Here is a 19,718-nt window from a genome sequence, read left to right as displayed (position 1 = left end):
CTGAGACAGAGGTAACTCACCAAGTCACAGGAGCAGCGAAGGCTGCCAATGCAGAAAGCCTCACCCCCTAACTTCCCGCCCTGCCGCACAGCCCCCTCTTGGAGGGGTGCGATCAAGCCCGTCTCTCTTGCTAATTTCATTTCCATTCAACAAATGCTAATCAACGTGCTGGCTTTGGCCACCTGGGAAAATCCAGAAGGGCATTCTCCCCACATAGGAACAGAGTGTTACCGGCAGAGCCCTTGGTTTCTGACTCTCCCTCCTGGTTCTGATTTTTCCATGCCCGGTTCCTTCTCCCTTGCTCCGCTTGGAGACACGCCACTCCCCCCCTCCCCCCTCCCCCGCGCCCTATTTTAATGCCTGCAAATCTGGATGGTGCCCAGGATGGATTTTGCACTTGTTTTCAAGTTCACTGTGTCCTGTGAACACTCTTTTCTGCCATTTCTCATCTGTCCATCCCCAGAGAGTGAGCAGGAATTAGGGTAAATTTAGCTTTTTTGCTGATCAAGGAATATGGGTACCAAAAGATTAAGTGTTTTATCCAAAGTCCCACAGTTAAGAAACAGCACAGTTTGTTCCTAAACACAGGCTGCCCTCTGTCTGGGGCATGACTTTACAGCAGTGGTGGCTGTATTCTTCTGTCAAAAAAATTTTTTTTAAATTTTTTAATCATGATAAAATAGGGACTTCCCTGGCAGTCTACTTCCACTGCAGGGGGCGCAGGTTTGATCCCTGATCCTAAGATCCCATATGCCATGCGGCTCGGCCAAAAAATAAAAAAAAAAATTTTTTTTTAAATGATAAAATATACATAAGACTTACCATTTTAACCATTTTAAAACACACAGTTTAGTGGCATAAATTAAGTGGCATTTACATTGTTGTGCCACCGGGTTCATTTGCCCGAAGCACAGCAAGCCAAAACCCTGAGATGCTGAGGTTTGCAGCAGGGAAAGGGCTTATTCACACACAGCCGAGTAAGGAGACAGGAGAACAAGCCTCAGGTCTGCCTCCCAGAAGGCCAAGGGCTTGGGATATTTATGAGATAAAGAAGCAGGGTGGTCATCTTCGGCGTGGGGAGAGGTGATTGCCGGAGGGAAAAGGTGAGGTAGTCAGTGTTCTGTGCAGGTGTGTCTGGGTTACATACTTCATCATAGGATGCATGTTCAAAAATGGAGGGGCCTAGGATGATCTGAGGGTGGGGTTTTTGGCCCTCTGCTGTCAAAAGATCATGCACCAGACAGCTGTGCAGGCCCAGTGATAGGGTCTGTGGTCCCAACCAGTCTTAGCTGGCTTGGGCTGGAACTAGACACAGCTGACTCCAAGTTCCTTGAAGCAACTCAGACAAACAGCTTATTGTTTAGGCAGCATGAAGCTTGGAGGATATGCAATTTGCAACAAAACAATTAAGCCAACTTGCTCAGTGAAGGTGGGCTCAAGCAGAGGGGTTTTTAGCAAGTTGTAAGAGGAGCTCAAGAATTTCTGTTGGTTGCTGGTTTCTGTTCACCCCATGAGGTGCAGTTTCAGGATGAGTTTTTTAACCCCATGGGGCACGGTTTCACAGCCATCACCACCATCCATCTCCAGAACTTTTTCATCTTCCCAAACCGAAACTCTGTACCTACCAACTCCCCACTTCCCCTCCCCCAGCCCCCGATCACCACCATTCTGCTTTCTGTCTCTAGGAATTTGCCTGTTCTAGGTGTCTCGTGTAAGTGGAATCATATAGTTTTTGTCCTTCCATGTCTGGCTTATTTCACTTAACATGATAGTTTCAAGGTTCATCCATGTTGTTGTCAGTATCAGATGTTTATTTCTTTTTAAGGCTGAGTGATATTCCACATGTACACACCACGTTCTGTTTATCCATCGCCCTCTGATGGATATTTGGGTTGTTTCCACCTTTTGGCTGTTGTGAATACTGCTGCTGTGAACTTTGGTTTATGAAATTGGTTTGTTTTTAAAAGTGCCACCTAGAATCCAGCCCACTGTCACCCACCGTATCACCAATGAAGGCGCTCCAGCCTCTCTCCCCTGTGTAGCCTCAGGAGTTCCCACCCCCACCATCACCTGGACCAAGGTAGGTGAAGCCTGTTACCATAAAGGTAACCAGAGAGGTAGGCCCAGTGCATCATGGGGAGAGGAATGATGGAAATCGCCATGGGGTGTGGGCTCTGCTGATGTCACCTGTGACTCTACCGCAGGAAACCAATGCCCTGGCCTCCAGGGATCCCCACTACAATGTGAGCAAGGATGGTACCCTGGTCATTGCCCGGCCGTCTGCCCAGGATGCAGGGGCCTATGTCTGCACGGCCACCAACGCCGTGGGCTTCTCCAGCCAGGAGATGCGGCTTTCTGTCAACAGTGAGTGGCGGCCACCCCTGTCCTGGGAGAGGGGCTTGGCAGACGTGGAGGCAGGGGCGTGAACAATCTGACGTCACCTGCATCTTCCTTGCATCTTGTCAACCCTGTCTCTAAATTCTTCCCGTATGAAGGGCACGCAGACCAAAGCTGTCCTCCCTCAGAGCACTGCCCCCATAGTGTGGGCATGCTCTAAGAGTGGGTCCAGCTTAACCCTTTGTAGCTGGATGGGGGGACGCCATCTCATTGACAAGCCTTGGAAAGATGCAAGGTCCTACACTGGATCCCTTCCCACCCTGGCTGCCCCCTTGCCCACCTTTCTCCCTGACTCTTTGTGCCCAGACCCTCTGGTCTCCTTTCAGTTTCTTAAGTGATCCTTCCTACCTCAGGGCCTTTGCATCTACAGTTCATGCTGTTCGAATGCCCTTCCCTTACCTGGTCCAGCTGACTTCTCCCGTCAGTCAGATCTCAGCTCTTTCTGATCCCTCGGGCTGGGTCAAATCACCTTGCTGTGAACTCTCTGGAATGTCCCCGTCCTAGCGCCCATCACAACTGTGCTTGAATAATTCATTGTGTTTTGAACTGTTTGGATCCAGTGTTCCCCTGGGGACCTAAGCACGGAGGGAGATTGGGCATCATCTGATGGTTAAGGGTGTAAATGAGACGATTGAGGGCAAGGAGGGAGAGAGAGGAGAGGAGGACAGAAGCTGCCAGAATGTCCCCGCGGAAGGGAAGCGGGAGGAGGATGGGGTGGACAGGTGGAGGAGGGGCTGGGGTACACCATCGGATCTGAGCCCACCCCGAAACCTACATTCTCCTGTCATAACAGAGCCCACCCACCTTCTGCACTTCCGGGGTGGCAGTACCACCTCAGCTTCCTGGGGGAGCCGTGCTGGTCCCCTTTGGGCCACACTCCATGGCTCCGTGCCCTGCTCACACTCCCTGCGTGATTCTACCAACAGCCAAGCCCAGGATCCTTGTGAATGGGTCACGTGATGCAGATAAGCCTCTGAGGGTCACAGCCAAGGCCGGTGATGACGTGACCCTGGACTGTGAAGCCCAGGGCTCTCCACCCCCATTGGTCACCTGGACCAAGGACTCCCGCCCTGTGCTGCCCGTCACCGACAGGTAACCCCAATCACGTGGCCTCAGGTCCGGGCATGGGCAGAGCTTGGGGTTTGAGGAAACTGGCCTCATGGTGACCACTGATCCAGCCGGTGTGTGGGACGCTGTGGACGCCCCCAAGGGGATGCACATCCAATTACACACACAGCGCTTTTGGCCGTTGGCCTGTAATGGAGCGTGGATGCCCTTCAGAGGGGTCAGGGCTCTGAAATAACACGCACTCAGCACTTCACGTGCGGCTGAGAGGCCCTGTGTGCAGAATTGCCTTCCAGCTGCTCGGCAGCCCTTGTTGTCTGAGCGGAACTGAGGCTCAACGAGGTGGAGTGAGCTACTGGTGGTCACTCAGCTAGAAAAGCGTAACGCCACGGTTGGGGTAGCATCCTGAACGAGACATGTGCTCCCTCCTTGCCTGCTCCTCGGACCAGGTGTCTGGCAGCCGGGCTTTCAGGGATCCTGGGAGGGGGTGGAGAGGGTGAGGCTGGCTTGGGTGTCCTTCAAAGCCAGGCCGTACACCGCCCCCGCTGCCAGGCAGGGGTGTGGGGCAGGGTGGTTCCAGACAAGAAGGCCTCAAACTCCTGGGGCCCTTGACCCTTGTGGGGCGGGGTTGGGCTGAGGGGGCAGCTCTGGCTGGTGACATCAGTCCTGGCGAGGTCTTCGAGAAGTTCCAGATGGAGACGGTCTCAGAGCAGCCTGCTGTGCAACCTCCCACAACCTGACACCCACACATGGGTCTCTGCCTCTCAGAACATCTGTTTGGTGAGCCCTCGCAATCTTTTTTTTTTTAATTAATTAATTTATTTATTTGGCTGTGTTAAGTCTTCGTTGCTGTGCACGGGCTTTCTCTAGTTGTGGCAAGCAGGGGCTACTCTTCGTTGCGGTGCACGGGCTTCTCATTGAAATGGTTTCTCTTGTTGTGGAGCACGGGCCCTAGAGCGCACAGGTTTCAGTAGTTGTAGTGTGTGGGCTCAGTAGTTGTGGCTCGCGGGCTCTAGAGCTCAGGCTCAGTCGTTGTGGCGCACGAGCTGAGTTGCTCTGCGGCATGTGGGATCTTCCTGGACCGGGGATCGAACCTGTGTCCCCTGCAATGGCAGGCAGGTTTTTAACCACTGCGCTACCAGGGACGTCCCCCTCCTAGTCCTTGAAGCCTGCGCACCTGAGTGCGGCTGGGGTCCTGTGGCTGGGCTGACTCTGTGTCACCCCCACCCCACGCCCTTTCGTGTCTCTGCAGTTCCAGGTCATAGGTGGGGGTAGGGTGGGGGTGGCGGCCAGGGAAGCCTGCGTCTCTCCCCAGAAGGCCTGTTCCTGGCTCCTTGGCTGGGCAGCTGCCGGGGGTGCTTGTTTATTTATGGTCTGTTACTGAAACGGGGAACCACAATTCCCATTGGTTCACCCCCTCCTTGTTGTGATGCGTTTATAGACCAGCCGGGAGCTATAAATCTGTGAGAGCTGCTTTTGCAATCCTAGAGTTTTGTTCTGTTCCTTCTCCCTTGCCCTCTCCACTTCTTGCTGGCTTACGGCTTTCTCTTGAGATTTATGAGATTCCAGGAGTTCACCTTCGTGAGGAGGGAAAATATGCCTGGGGGGTCGGGCAGCGGTGAAGGGCTCAGACCCCGGAGTTCAGCAGACCTGAGTGCAGATCCCGGCTGTGTCGTGAGGCCTCAGGTGGTCACTGGCTCCTCTTGGCCTGTTTCTCCATCTGTAAAGTGGGCATGGTTTAAATCCATCTCTTGATGTGCGATGCTTAATACATTGTCAGTGGTGGAAAAATCACTCTCTTTGATATCATTTTCCTACTGCTGCTATAAACTAGAGCATCATTTCCAGCTTTCAAAAATTATCATCATGATATATATTATCTCATTTAATTCTCATCGACCTTTTTCAATATGAAAGCTTTATTGAGATATAATTCACATGCTTTCCAATTCTGTGTTTTTTAGTAAATTCTGAGTAATGCAACCATCGCCACAAGTAACTTTAGAACGTTTCCAGCACCCTCCTCCACAGAAAAATCCCTGCACTCATCGGCAACCACTTCCCATCCCTGCCCCACCCCAGCCCAGCCCCTGGCAGCCACTCATCTGCCTTCTGTCTTTGGATTGATTTATTCTGGGCGTTTCATATAAATAGAATCATGCACTCTGCGGCTTTTTGTGTCTGGCTCTTTTCACTTAGCAACGTGTTTTTGAGATTCCTGCATGTGTTGAAGCAGGTGTCAGGACCTCAGTCTTTTCCATGGCTGAATAATACTCCATTGTCAATTTGCTCACCAGCTGATGGACACTAGGGCTGTTTCCACTTGCTGGCGATTGTGAATAACCTCACCGACTTTTTTTTTAATTAATTAATTTATTTATTATTTTATTGGCTGTGTTGGGTCTTCGCACACCGGCTCTCTCTAGTTGCGGTGAGCGGGGGCTACTCTTCGTTATGGTGCGCGGACTTACCAGCTGATGGACACTTGGGCTGTTTCCACTTGCTGGCGATTTTGAATAACCTCATCGACTTCTGATTGTTTACACTTCATTCGTGGCCTCTGAGGTCTCCGTGGTACTTTGAGTCTCCCTGTGGCATCTGACAACTTCCCCACACAGAACAGAGCTCAGTTTTCTGCCAGACACACAGGTCCCCTTAGTCCCACAGCCAGTTAGCCAGAAAATGCAGATTTTTTAAAAAACTCCATGGGAAACACACACGGAGCTGTGGTGGTGCTGGGGTGGTGGTGGCCTTGCTGTCTGTCTGTTCCTCTTCCTGCTTCCTCCTCCATCTCTTCCTCTTCCTTCTCCAAGGGACCCCCAAGGCTCAGCTTCAAAGCTGCCATCCTGGAAGGCTGAGAACTTATTCCGATGAGTCGTGGGTGCTCGTCTGCCTCAAGATCCTGTGCTCCTTCTGTCTGGCTGAGCTGCCCCCTCTTCTGTGGTGGCTGCCTTCTCTGTCCTTGGATGGGGGAAGGCCTGAGCCGACTCGGGTTGCCTGGGGCCTCTCTTTCCTGACCCTGTGCTAACCTTGGCCAAGGGCTGCGGTCAAGGTCACCTGCAGACCTCCAGCAGTGGTGCTTCTTCAGAGCTCCCTGGCAACTCTGGTGCAGTCAGCGTCGAGAACCGCCATGTGGCTGAGCCTCTGAGGCCTCCTCCATTGCTGTTTGGGCGGAGGGTGGCCCTCTTCTCCTGCTGGCCATCCTGGAGATGGGTGGAGTGAGCAGCATCTCCCCCAGTGCATTGAGGGGGAGGCAGAAGCTGTGGGGTGTGGGGAACTGGGATCCTGACCTTCCCATGTCCGGGGCTGGGCGCTAACATGCACACACACACACAGACACCCATAGATGTGCGCAGACACATATAGACGTGAATACGCACGGACAGGAACACAGGCACACACACTGACACAAACACAGATACCAACACATACGGACATGCACGCAGACACACCAGAGAAGCAGACATGAGAACACGTGGACACACACGTATCAGGCTTCTGGGCCAAGGTCAGGCAGGTCACTGCTCTCTCTGGAGATTCTAGAGAATATTCTGAACTCAGGGAGCCTGACCTCCTGAGTCAGAAAGTCCTAATGGCAAGAAAACATAGTAGGAGCTTGAGTACCCATGAAACTCTAAACCACTCACCTATGTCCACGACCCCTTCCAGTGTGTTCTTGTAGATGCTTCTAGAGAATTAAACTTAGTGCATCTTCTGTTCCGCCCTTATCATTGATATTTTTCTGCATTTACCCATTTTCTAGATTCATCCTGGCCCGTGTCATTGCTTTTCATTTAAAGGGCAAAATAACATTCCAGGGCGTTCAGCTCTCATCGTTGCTAAGCTGTTCCTCTGTTTGGGGCAGATGCTCCGTGGCCAGTTTGGGGCGGTAATAAATGGGGCTGTTGGAACATCTTTGCACAAAAGCTTCTCTTTATCTTCTGCGTTGTTTCCTTGGGCGATAGTCCCGAAAGCCAATGGCTGAGCCCAGGGCTGGGATGGTTATCGGGTGCCTCTCACCCTGTGGGATTACTTTTTGCGAAGAGACCATGTGAGTTGTGAATTCAGAATTGAAGTCTACAGGAGTCATTGAGCATCTCATGCGCCCAGGACGAAACTGTCTAGGGGAGAGAAGCATAGGCTCCGGCTGTGTGTGACATCAGGTGGCAAAAGACCTAGGGTCCCATCCCAGCCTTGCCCCCAGCTCCCCGAGTAAACTTGAGCAGGTCCTTTCCCCTCTTGCAGCCTCAGTCTTCCTGTCTTAGAAACGAAAGGGTTGGACAGGCAGTGATGGCCAGAGAGCGCCTAGTGGCTCTGGTCCCATGATTCAGCCCGGGGATGCTGGGGCGAGGCGGTGTTGCTAGGCAACAGTGTTTGTTTGTGGTTCTGATGTGTAGCTGGGACAGCTGCGAGTGCTCCTGGCTACGGCTCTGGCTCCCGGGGGCAGCCGGCCAGGGTCCCACACAGGGCCAAACCAGCCGCATCGGGGCGGGGGGGGGAGGGGACGGTGGGAGGATGGAGCGCGCCGAGGGTGCTACGGGGCAGTCGGCACCCCCGCTCCCTCTCCGGGCGCAGGGGAGAGAGGTGGGTGGGGGCTGCAGCCGGGTCTGATGATCCCGGAGGAAAGCTGCTCCCTCACTGGAAGCCAGGGGCCTGGCGTGGACTGCCCAGGGGCCCCTCCTGGGGTTTTCACCTTGGTGGATCTTCACAGCTCGTGCTGATTCCTGGCCTGGCGGCTGGGCGGCCGTGGACAGCAGGACTTCATCTCTCTGGGTCTCAGTGTTCTCCTCTGAAAGGGGGTGATGATATAGGATCTGCCTGCCTTGCGGGCTTGGCTGTTGGGACTTTCAAGTGAGGATGTGCGCAGAAGCGCTCACCCCTGCGGTGGTGCATAGGAAGTGCTCGCGTCAACGGCGGTCACCTGTTAGCATCTCTGGGTTCATGTTACATGGGCTCACGGGATGCGCATTCTCCCCCTCGCTCATATACTGTGCTTGGCCCTTTGGTTGCTAAACTGCTGCAGCTTGGGGTTTCCGTTTGGGGCTTCCTCACAAGGGCCTGTGGTGTGGGTGAAGGTGCCACCCAGGCTGACCGGTGCTGGTGGCAGGGGAGGGGGGCAGTCCTTGCCGCAGGCTCAGACCCCGCCCTGGCCCAGCAGACACGCGCCCAGCATGTATGGGCATGCAGTGGGCATCTGTTGAGCACTGCCCGATTGCGTGCTGTGTTTGAGGATCGGCTTCTGGCCGGCTTGGTTCTGCAGGAAGTGCTGTTCGTTCACGTGACAGCCTCCTCCTGGAAGGCTCTGCTTGCACGGTGAGGTTGGACGGACTCTTTAGAGGTGGGGGCAGCGGGACGAGCATGGGACCCAGCAGGAGGGACTGGGCGCAGAGCAGCCACCCAGACCCTGAGCAACCTGAGGACGGTGAGCATGTCCTCTGCCCCAGCGGCAGCCCGCCCACCTTGAACCCAGCGGCTCTTTGCCAAATGAGTGAACGAATGAATGAACAATTGGCTGAACTTGAACTCAGAGCAGGGACGTGTAACCTGCCTGGCCACATCAGGGAAGGCTTCATGGAGGAGCTGGAGGCTGTGCTGCCTTGCACGGGGCCTGGGGGCAGGAGAGCGGTGTAGAGACAGGGTGGGGTGTGGGAAACAGTGTGGGCGAGGGTGGGAAGGGGGGTGTGTGTGTGGACGGGGACAGCTGGGATTGGCCATCAGATATTTATCGAGCACCTGCTGTGGGCCAGTGCCTGTGCTAAGGGCTGGGGGCTTGGCAGGAACCTGGGCACACCTGGCCCCTCCCCTCGTGGAGCCATCAGACAGCGACAGGTGATTACAGGTGTGATAAATGCCGTAATGGCTCCAGGAGCGTGTAAGTGAGAGCAGGGGTCCACATGGGGCAGCAGGGGCAGCTTCCCTGAGCCACAGAGGAGCTGGAGAGGTGACCCCAGGCTGGGTTGCAGCAAAGGTGTGGCCTGGGATTTGCACTTTCTATTCTTTGCTGTCTCCGGGCAGGTGCGTTCCCCTTGGAGCTCGTAGGACCTGGGGGACCCAGCAGGGTAGGTGGCTCTCCCCCACTGTCCCCCACCATCTGCACGGCTGTATGAACCTCACAGCCAACAGCGGAGGCTCGAGCCTAGTGGATGTCATAAACAGGAAATTCCCTTCGAACCTCTCCGTGTTTTCATCTGGGCGGCACACAAAGCCAACGGGCTGCTCTCCCTGCGATGGGGAAGGCTGCTGCTAATTACATCACAGGCACACGGCAGCGCTCTCGCCACTTCCTCCCACCTCTTCCCTGCCCCTGTCCGCCCTCCCAGGGCCACAGCTGCCAAACCTCAAGGAGCCTTGGGAATGTGGAGAGAGAGCTGGGGTGGGGGTGGTGCAGAAGGGCTGCCCTGGAACCCCTAGAGCTCTAGGTCCTGTTTGGTTTACCGTGGGCCCCATACCTTTTTCCTGAGTCTGTTCCAAGTGGGGTTTGCTCTGTGCCAGGTCTAGGCTAGGTTCTGGGGATACAAAGGCATGTAAGATGGATGGGGATGTGTCCTCTTAAGGCCCGCGGGTGACAGGTGGTCACAAGCCCATGTGGTGAGGGCTGTGATGGGGAGGACTCTGCAGACCTCAGCTTGACCAGTTATAAGATGGAGCTTCCCTCCTTTGTGGTATAGCAAGCAGCCTTCCCTTTCTAGGAGCTGACCTGGGGCTCATCACGAGAAGGGCAAGATGCCTCCTTTTATTGTTGAGAATTGTTTCCGCTTTTGGAAGTTTCTTTCATTATTTTTTTTTTTAATCCCAGAAGTTCCCACTTCCTATCCTTTTAAGGGCTTTGTGAGGGAGGGAGCAAGGGGGTCTGTCATCTCTAAAGTTCTTTGGAGAACTAGAAGGCAACTTCTGAGATAAAGGAGTCCAGCGAGCCTTTTCAAATATGAAGAAATTGGGGTTCAGAGACGTTGTCTGCCCTGCCTGAGGTTGCACAGCATGTCTATAGCAGAATTGGACCTCAGATCCAGAACTCTGGTGCTCAGCCTAGACCTCTTTCCACTGACCCACACATCCCTGCTTGGCGAGTCGAGGTTTGCAGCAAAGTCCCTGGGAGGAACTGTGTCCCCGCCCCAAGTATGACTGAGTGTGTATGTTTCAGCCTCAGATTGATTTGGCTCATGTTTGGTGGATGTCGACATTATTTAACTTAAAAAAAAAGCCCCCCCCCCCCCAAAAGCTGGATAAGAAAAGCCAAGCCAGGGCAGTGGAGCCACACAGGGGAGGTGTTTACTTGTCACTGGGACAAACAAGCATCTGTGTTGTGTTTTTTCCTTTTTTCTTCCACTTTGGAAGATTAAGGGACCTACTTAGGGCTGCCCAGCTGACTGGGGGCTGAGGGGCGAGCACACAGGCACGTTGCAGGGGGCAGGGATTTTACTAACAGCAGGGTCATTTATCGAGCGCTTACTATGTCTCAGGACCATGGACTTTGTGTGCATCATGTCACTTTATATGTGCCGTCTCCTGTGACCCCAGGTGAGGACACTCAGGCTCAGGGAGATGGAGTCCTTGGTCCAAGGTGAGGCTGAATGGTGGTGCATGCGGGGGCCAGTTGCTGCCAAAGCCCTGCTCCCGTCTGCTCCGCCAGGCTGCTTCTCAGGGCAGGGGCACTTCCTTGTGTTCCAGGGTAGTGCTCCCAAGGGCTGGTCCCCTGATGGCCCTGGGAAAACTCCGATTCCAGTCTCCCCCTCATATCAGAGTCTCTGGGTGGGGCCTGGGAATCTGTGTTTCACGTAGCTGGAAGATTCCGATAAGAAGCCCTGTCCTACGAGGGGGAGTGATGGACTCTACCTCTGAGAGCTGATGGTGTGTGAGCCTGTGGCCCAGGAGTCCTGCTCCTGTGTGTGGTGGACACGTGCATCAGTGTGCAGAGAACTCTGGTGGTGAAAGAAAGAAACAACAAATGAAGGAAAGAAGAGACGAAGGGAGGAGAGAAAAATCTGAATGTTTAAATGTCCACCAAAAGGAGAACAAAGTAATTGTGGTAAATTCACACGAAGGACTACTATACAACAGAAAAAGGAAGGAATTAGACCCACATACATACTCATGATACCATTTATATGAGTGTTGAACAACGCAAAACTGCATTGCGTGTTGTTATGGATATACTGTCATCGCCATGGTAACAGCAGACCTTTGTTGAGTATGTCTCTGTTCCGGGCACTGTTCTTTCAGTTCTCTGGACAACCCTATGAGGGATAAGCACCACTGTTGTCTCTTTTTTCCTGAAGGAGACAACCGAGGCACAGAAAGGTTAAGTGACTTGCCCAACCTCACACAGCAAGCACATGGCGGAACAGGGTTGGATCCAGTTGGCTCAGCCCGATGCCTGGGCTCTAGAGACCACCGCTCGGTGCATCATTCACAACTCTCCCCAGAAAACTTGCCCCAGGTGTCTGCTGGGTGCTCAGGGCAAACTGGAGGAGGGGTTTGCTGGGCAGGGGGATTTCAACCCCACTTTGCAGATGAGGAGACAGAGGACCCGCAAGGCAAAGCTAGTCACCCGCGGTTGTACAGAGAGTGAATTGCCAGCAATATCGACCTGTCTAATGAGTGCATGTCCAGCACTTGACTTGCCGCTGCTTGGGAGCTGGGGGCTTCTGTCACCCCCGTGTTGCAGAGGAGGAATCTGAGACTCAGCAGAGGGGAGTGGGGACCAGGACTGGAGCCCAGCTTTACTGCGATGAGCACAGGCGGGTGAGGGGCTGGCCCTTGGGGGTCCCCCACCCCCGTGCTGGCTGCTCGTGCGTGGGGCCAGCCGGGGCCAGTGGCCGCAGCTGCCCGCCCGGTTCTACGGGGGCAGGGGCTGCACGGAGCCAGCACATTTGGGCTGGTGACATCATGTCTGCAGGGGCCCCCTGGGGTCCAGCCCAGCTGCAGGAGCCTGGCTGGGGGGTCCCAGATCCCTGTTATGGGGGTCAGGTGACTTCAGCAAGGTGGGCCGGATTGGGGAGGGCAGTGATGGGGACCTCTACAGCTTCCTCCTGAGAACCCAACACAGTGCTGGACTTCAGGACACTGAAAAGCCCCAGCCTGACCTGGCACTTAGACACAGAGGACCTCTGGCCTTCAGCTTCTCCTTGGAAGCCGTTGGGTGGGGGGGGCCTCCAAATGAGGCCTCATCCTCCCTCTCAGGGCAGGGTCGGGGAACGGTAGGCATGTGCATTAGAGGAGAGGAAGTTACTGGCGACCAGGTACCAGGCCCTGGACTGAGCCCACATGGTATCTGTTCACTGGCCCCAGCCACAGAACTTAATGTACCCATTTTACAGATGAGGAAATGGAGGCTCCAAGAGGTGAAGGGACTTGCTTCACCCAGCTGGGAAGAGTTCAAAGTCAGACCCAGCCAGTGGACTCCTAGTCTAGTGCTCTTTATCTGTTGGAGCAGACCTGGCCTTGGCCTGGTGGTTTGGGGAAGTGGAGGCAGGGCAGGGGGACGAGTGAAGGGTGGGTAGGGGACACTGCCTCAGTCCTGGCAGGCTTCCTGGAGGAGGCAGCTCATTCATGTTGGGTCTTGAGGTCTTTCAGCAGAAGTGGGGTCGGTTGGGATCTCACCAGTGCCCGCTATTCCCGCAGGCATCGCCTTTTCCCGTCGGGCTCCCTGCATCTGGCCCAGGCCCAGGTCAGTGACAGTGGCCTCTACGAATGCACAGCCAGTAACCCTGCAGGGTCCGCTGCTCGGTACTACATCCTCGGGGTGCAAGGTAGGGCCCTGGCTGGGAGCCTCTGTCTTCCCACCGCCCCCCCCCCCACCCCGCCCACCATGTGTCTTAGACCTCTTGGTGCCCCTCCCCCATCTCCACGCCAGGCTCTGTCATCTCTTCCTGGCACTACAGTGTTTCCTCCGTCAACCCTATTTCCTGTCTTTTTCAAGCCTTGTTTCTCCTCCTCATCCCTTCTCCCCCTCTCCTGTACCCCTTGGTTGAGCCTGGAGAAGCTGTTCAGAGGCTCCCTGAGAACAGAGGGCAGGGCCCTGTGGCGGTGGGGACTTGGGGGTTGGAAGGGGACCCACAGAGGGGGTTCTGGTTCCCAGCTCGGGTGGGGGCCCAGGAATGGGCGTCACCTGGGTGTCCAGGTCCCATTCACAGAAGCCACCCAGTGGAGTCACTGCACCAGAGAGGCGGGGACCTTGTCATCTCCAAGAACCCTGAATAGTCACCTGGGACAGGGGTCCGCCGACGGCAGCCCTCAGCCAGTGCTGGCCTACACGCTGTTTTCATATGGCCCACAAGTGAAGAATGATGTCTACATTTTTAAATGATTGGGGGAAAAAAGATAAATAATATGACATGTGAAAATTATATGAAATTCAAGTTTCAGTGTCCTAAATACAAGCTTTATTGGAGTACCACCACACACATTCGGTTACGTAGCATCTGTGGCTGCTTTCACACCAGGATGGCAGAGTTGAGTAGTTGAGACAGAGACCATCTGGCCTGCAAAGCCTAAAATATTTACTATCTGTCCCTTTCCAGATAAAGCCGACCCCTGATCTAAGCTAACTCCCCGTTTTACAAGTGGACAGGCTGAGGTTCAGAGCGGGAGGGGCTCAAGGCTTTGCTGTGAGTTTGTGCGAGAGCGAGCGTGTGAGAGACACAGGGGAGCAGGAGCAGGGTGATGAGCTGGGCCTCAGAGTCGGCAGAGCTGGGTTTGAATGTTGACTCTGCCAGCGGCTGGCTGTGTGACCCTAGGCCAGCTGCTTGGCCTCTCTGAGCCTTGGATTCCTCTTCAAAGTGGAGGCAATAATGCCTATCCCATAGTTGTCAGAAAGGGTTATGGATGACATTAGGCACTCAGCACAGTGGGAACTGCTATTGCTTTCAGCGAGTGTTTTTAGGGGGACAGCGAGCAGGGCACGGACAGCGTCGTACTCCTGGACAGCGAGGTGGGGGAGCCGATCTCAGCCCTGGGGCCAGCTCCCGTGGATGGTCTGATCTTCGGGCTCCTGCTCTGAAGCTGGGGAGGGAGTGGGTGTCCTCAGCTTCCCCCAGGGCCCAGGACACTTGTCCCAGTCTCCGAGAATTCTTCTGGGCTCGCCGAGTCCCGCCCCACGGAAACCACCCGGATTCCTGATCGCACAAACATGGCTTAGTGCCATGTTTCATTTCACCCTGGAGCGGCTTTGTGAGGGGGGTAAACCGAGGCTCCAACCAGTGCAGGGATCTGAACCTCCCGCCATATGTGCTGCCCCCTGGGCTGCCAGTCCCACCGTCCCCTGGGCCTCGGTGTCCCCAGTCTGGCACTGAGCTGGTGTTTCCTAGCAGGTCGTTCTCAAATGGTGCTGGGTGCAAGCCCGGGGGTGGGGCTGGGGGGCTGAGGGGCTGGGGAGGGGCGGGGGAGGGGACGTAAGCTGAGCATGGAGGAGTGAATTTTTGATGAGCGCACGTGTGTTCAGGGGAGAGGCTGATTCTGCTCATTCTTGGGGGGTCCACGTGGGATGTCCTACTGTCAGTTGCCCCCCATGATGGCAATTTCTGCTGGTTGGCGACATCCAGGAGTGTGGGGAGCCCTGCAGCAGGCCGGGCCCTCTCCGTGGGTCTGGGCTCTGCGACCCACCCCCCGCCATCAGAGGCCCCTGCCTTGACATCCCTCCCCCTGGGGCCGTCAGTGCCCCCCCAGGTGCAGCCGGGCCCGCGGGTCCTGAAGGTGCTGGTGGGAGAGGCTCTGGACCTGAACTGCGTGGCTGAGGGCAACCCCGAGCCCTGGCTGACCTGGTCCAAGGATGGGGTGGCCCTGCGGGGCGGGGGGCCCGAGGGCTCCGTCCACTTCGCAGCCATCCAAACCTCGGATGCTGGGATGTACCGCTGCGAGGCCTCCAGCAGCGCCGGGGTGGACACCTGGGAGCTGGAGCTCAGGGTGCTGGGTGAGTCTCCCCCGAGCCCGCTTCCCCCCTCCGCCCCCGGCAGCAGCCTGAGCTTCTGAGCTGCTGGACCCCTTCCTTCCTCCCAGACCCCGAGGCTGTGTTGGCGGCTCTCGCCAGCCCTGGGGGGCTCCGTCCTCAGGGTGGGCTGCAGGCGCCCTGGAGTGGTGATTGAAGGCCAGGCGCCCGGGCCCGGGGCCAGCTTCTCCCACTTTCCAGCTGGACAACCGTCGCCAGTCATTTACACTCTCTGACCCAATGAAGTGTGTTCAGTGATACGTGAGGGGTCAGTGAGAGAATGCGTGTGAAGTGCCTGGTGCTTAGAAAGTTCTAGGTCCCGGGGGCTTGCATGTTCACTGTGATGAATTTGAAACACACGGGGAGCACGCAGGGCAGGACGGTCCCGAGCTCAGCCCCCAAGCCCACGGGGTGGCGCGTGGCCCTGGTGGCTGTTCCGTGGGCCACCCTGCGGGGGTGAGCTGGCGCTGCTGGCCCTGAGTTGCCCTGAGGGTGAGGGCTGGACTGCAGGGCTTGCGCCCCCTTATTCCAGCTGGGGTTCTGGGTGGGCATGCTCCCTCCACCGGCCCCGGGCTCCTAGTGGGGGGAGCACCAGGCTTTGGGTTTGGGGGTGTGAGTGTGGCCGCATCGCCTCCCACCAGAGCCGCCGCACTGGGGCGCCGATGAGACCAGTGGCCTGCTGGAGAGGGTAGCAGGAGAGAACGCCAGCCTGCCATGCCCGGCCAGAGGTGAGGCTGGGTTCTGGGCGGGCTGGGCAGGGAAGCAGGCCCACCCACGTTGCAGCACCCTGGGCCACGGTGGGCAGTGCCCAGGGGTGTGGAGGGATACAGGGTTCCCACTCCGCTCCAGGGCCATGCCGGGCACTTCATCCCATCAGTAATCCTATAGGATGGGTATTCGCCTCAGCTTTTTTTTTTCTTATTAGGGGCAGTCTAGGCCCAGTGGGGTTAACCAGCTTGCCCGAGGTCACACAGCCAGAAGGTGACTCGCAGTGTATAACGGGCTTTGACCCCAGTCCTGAGTGCCCATTAAGCCCTGGGCCCCTTTGCGCCTGAAGACTGTAACAGCTGGGGCTGAGGAAGGCCCCAGGGTCCTTAGGATCGGTGCTTGGTGGCCTCTGCCTCTCCCCAGTCCCCAGAGCATGGATTCACGGGGTCCTGGGCAAATTGGCCCTTTGGGGTCCCCTTTTGGCTACAGCACAGTGTGAAGTTGAGATAGCCACCCCGGGTCAGTCGCCCAGGATGGGCAGTTCACACCTCCTTTCTGAGCCTCGGCTTTCTCCGCTGTCCAGTGGGGTCACACCTGTCCCTCCACGCAGAGCTGCTGTGAAGGCTCAGTGGACAGCAGGAGTTTTAGGTCCCAGCACCGTGCCTGACACGTAGGAGGGGTTGGGGGAGTGTGCTGAATGTGTGACTCTGCTGTTCTGTAAAATCTCGCTGTGGCACCCAGTGGATCCCATTGGCTGTTTGAGTTGCTTCCTCTGGCTTTGGGCCAAAATGGCCAAAATGTCTCCCCTGTGCAAGGATGTGCTCTCTAGAAGGGCAGGTGTCTGGCTGTCAAAGGAGCAAGTGGCAGCTTACAGAACGCCTGGCAGGAGCCAGGAGAGCTGATGTAGTCTGCGCTGCACTTTCTCGTGCCACGGGGCCCAGGGAAGTCCTTGGAACAGGACAGAGGTAGGCGGCAGGCGGGAGCCCTGGGAGCCCACCACCTGGAGGGGCCGTCATCCCGCTCTTGACCAGGGCGCCACCTTGTGTCGGTATCTTGTAACAGCAAGGAATCTTTAGGGCGCTCTTGGGAGGTGGGAGATGGGACACCAGCCACGGCCTCCTGCCCTGATGCCCCACAGCCACCCACAACCCCAGCATCCTCCCTGGTCATCCAGGGGCCTGTCCTCTGAGGCTGTCTTCAGTCACGTCAGCATAACCCAAGTCCCCTCCATTAAAACTGCCTGCCCTCCACCCGTCATCCCCTTGCCCCTGGCTGCCCTTGGCCTTCTCCCTTTCAAGCAGGTGGCTGCCTGGTGGGCAGTGTTGTGCGCTGGCATTCACCAGCCATGTGCCTCTGGGCTCGGAGGGCTCCAAGGGAGAAAGGAGAAAGCCTGGAGCACCAGGGCGTGTCCCGTGGGTGCCCTGGTCCCTGCGGTGGGTGGCACCATCTGCCACCTCCTTGCAGGGTGGGACAGAGGCCTGGAGCCCGGCCATCAACTTGCTGGTGATTTGGGACAATCATTGCTCCTCTCTTGGCCCCTGTAAAGTGGGAGGAGAGGCGAGATGTGTGATTCTCAGCAACAGCCTTGAGTCCCTGGAATCGTCTCATCACAGAGCAGTGGTGCAGTTCCGTGGTTGGAGCTCATCTAGGGGTTCAATGTTTGCATTTAAAAAAAAAAGCTTCCAGGGTTCAAAACTCAATACCGTTCCAGGCCAGCAGCTCTGAAGTCCTGGTCTCTGGGTGGTGAGGGGATGGGCTGGGGCCTTTTGGAGAAACTGGGGAGCTGGGAGGGGCATGTGTGTGTTTGTGGCGTGTATGTGTGTGTGCGTGGGGGGGTGTGTTCACACGTGTGTCCCCACGGTGGGAAGCAGGTCCCTGGCAGTGGGACACTCCGGCGAGCATCCTGGACAGGCACAGAGGAAAAGGCAGAGGGTTCTATGAGAAACCAGACACAGAGGATTAAGTAGCCCAAAGGTCGCAGAGCGTGAGTGGCCCGCGGGCCCTCCTTTTCCCTCACAACCAGCGGGCAGAGTCCCAGCCCGGAAAGAGGAGCAGTCAGTACAGGGTGGGGTGGGGCAAGAGTCCTCCTGAACGAGATGACACCTAGGATGCCTTGGATGGGCCGCGACTTGATCCCACCCCCTCTTCTCCCCAAACGGGGTGGCCCACCCCTTCCTCTGATGGCGAGAATCACACAGCAAGTGAGGCAGAGTGTGTTTACCAAGAGCCCTGCGCTGCAGGGGAGTTGGCACATAAAGTGGGGGTGTTGTCCATGAGAACTGGCATTTAGCGATGATTGTGATCCCAGCGAGGGGTGATGGAGGTGCCGCAGGCTGCCCTCCTGCTGGGCGCTAGTGGAGGTAGGAAGGCAGGGCAGGGCCGTGGGGAAGGGCCGCCCTTGTCCTGAGGCCGCTCAGCAGGTCTGCAGAGCTGGGGCTCACGTGACCCAAGCCCTGCTGTGACCACCGGGCGCCTTGCCTCCTGGGCACGTGTGCTGCTTGGAAGGCCGGTCATTCCTTCAACACCGATCTGAGGACCTACCACGTGCCCCAGCCCGGTGGGGCAGCTGTTCACCCCGCACCCACTATGTGCCAGGCCATGTGAGCCGACAGTGCAGTGGCAGAGCCAGACGCTGGACGGTCCACGTGAGGCATGTCGGAGGAGGGCCTCCGGGGGGGATTGCAGCACTCACGGTGGGGCTGGGGGGGTGTGGCCAGCAGAGCCCGCCGCGTGCCCGTGAGGGGAAGCGCAGGCCCGGCCCAGCCGGGGCACCACCGTCTATGGGCAGATTGGATGGGACAATACGGGTGCGGAGCACGGCGGCCTCATTCATTCGCGTAGCACCTACCGTGTGCCAGGCGCAGGGCTCGCGGCTGGGGGTGCTGTGGAAAGCAGAGCAGAGACCTCAGACAATAATAGGCCAAAAAAAAAAAAAAAAGCCTAAAGGTGTGCCTCTTAGGTACATTAGAAAGCTGGGGACAGCAGGCAAAAGAGACAAGGCAGGGCGGGTGAGGGGGTTGGGAGAGCTGGTGGCACGGGGTGGGGAGGTGGCAGGTGTGTGAGCACCTGCAGCTCCAGGGGCCGCTCCTCCAGCCTGGGGGCAAGGAGGTACCTGAGACCCCCCCCCCCACACACACACACGGAGGGTCAGCGACATTTGCATGGGAGTGGGGGCAGTGCGGGTGTGGATGGGGAAGGGGACAGGGCCTCGTGCTGATGACCCTGTGCCCTGCCAGGGACGCCCCCGCCGCAGGTCACGTGGCGGAAGGGCCCATTCTCGGAGCCCCTACGTGGCCGGCCCGGGCTGGCGGTGCTGGATGAAGGCTCTCTGTTCCTGGCCTCCGTCTCTCCCACCGACAGCGGAGAGTATGAGTGTCAGGCCACCAACGAGGCGGGCTCCGCCTCCAGGAGAGCCAAGCTGGTGGTCCATGGTGAGCAGGGACCCCGGAGCTGGGGCATGGCTTGTACACACCTCCCGACGGTACCCCAGGATGCCCGGGTGGGGCGGTGCCGGCTCCCCGGCCTGAGAGCTCACCCGCAGGGGAGGTCGCAGGTCCCTGCCCCACCCACATGCCTGCTGGGGAGGGTGTGAGGGTGTTGGGAGAGTGGCAGGTTGTATGGGCTT

At 57.0% G+C, this 19,718-nt stretch overlaps 1 protein-coding gene across 1 annotated transcript in view; it reads left to right on the top strand.

The window, feature by feature from the left end:
- The window catches only part of HMCN2 (hemicentin 2), a 158,361-nt gene that overhangs the window by 58,428 nt on the left and 80,215 nt on the right, over positions 1–19,718 (top strand). The window contains exons 20-26 of the mRNA XM_057724808.1: positions 1,968–2,080; positions 2,205–2,364; positions 3,324–3,489; positions 13,084–13,211; positions 15,116–15,370; positions 16,027–16,113; positions 19,330–19,524. Of these exons, the coding sequence (XP_057580791.1) occupies positions 1,968–2,080; positions 2,205–2,364; positions 3,324–3,489; positions 13,084–13,211; positions 15,116–15,370; positions 16,027–16,113; positions 19,330–19,524 (1,104 nt within the window). The remainder of the gene's footprint in view (positions 1–1,967; positions 2,081–2,204; positions 2,365–3,323; positions 3,490–13,083; positions 13,212–15,115; positions 15,371–16,026; positions 16,114–19,329; positions 19,525–19,718) is intronic.

Source organism: Hippopotamus amphibius, chromosome 2 (genome assembly GCF_030028045.1).
Source record: "Hippopotamus amphibius kiboko isolate mHipAmp2 chromosome 2, mHipAmp2.hap2, whole genome shotgun sequence".
NCBI lineage: Eukaryota > Metazoa > Chordata > Mammalia > Artiodactyla > Hippopotamidae > Hippopotamus > Hippopotamus amphibius.
The sequence above is the reverse complement of the archived record's forward strand: the minus strand, read 5'-3'. Positions and strand labels throughout refer to the sequence as shown.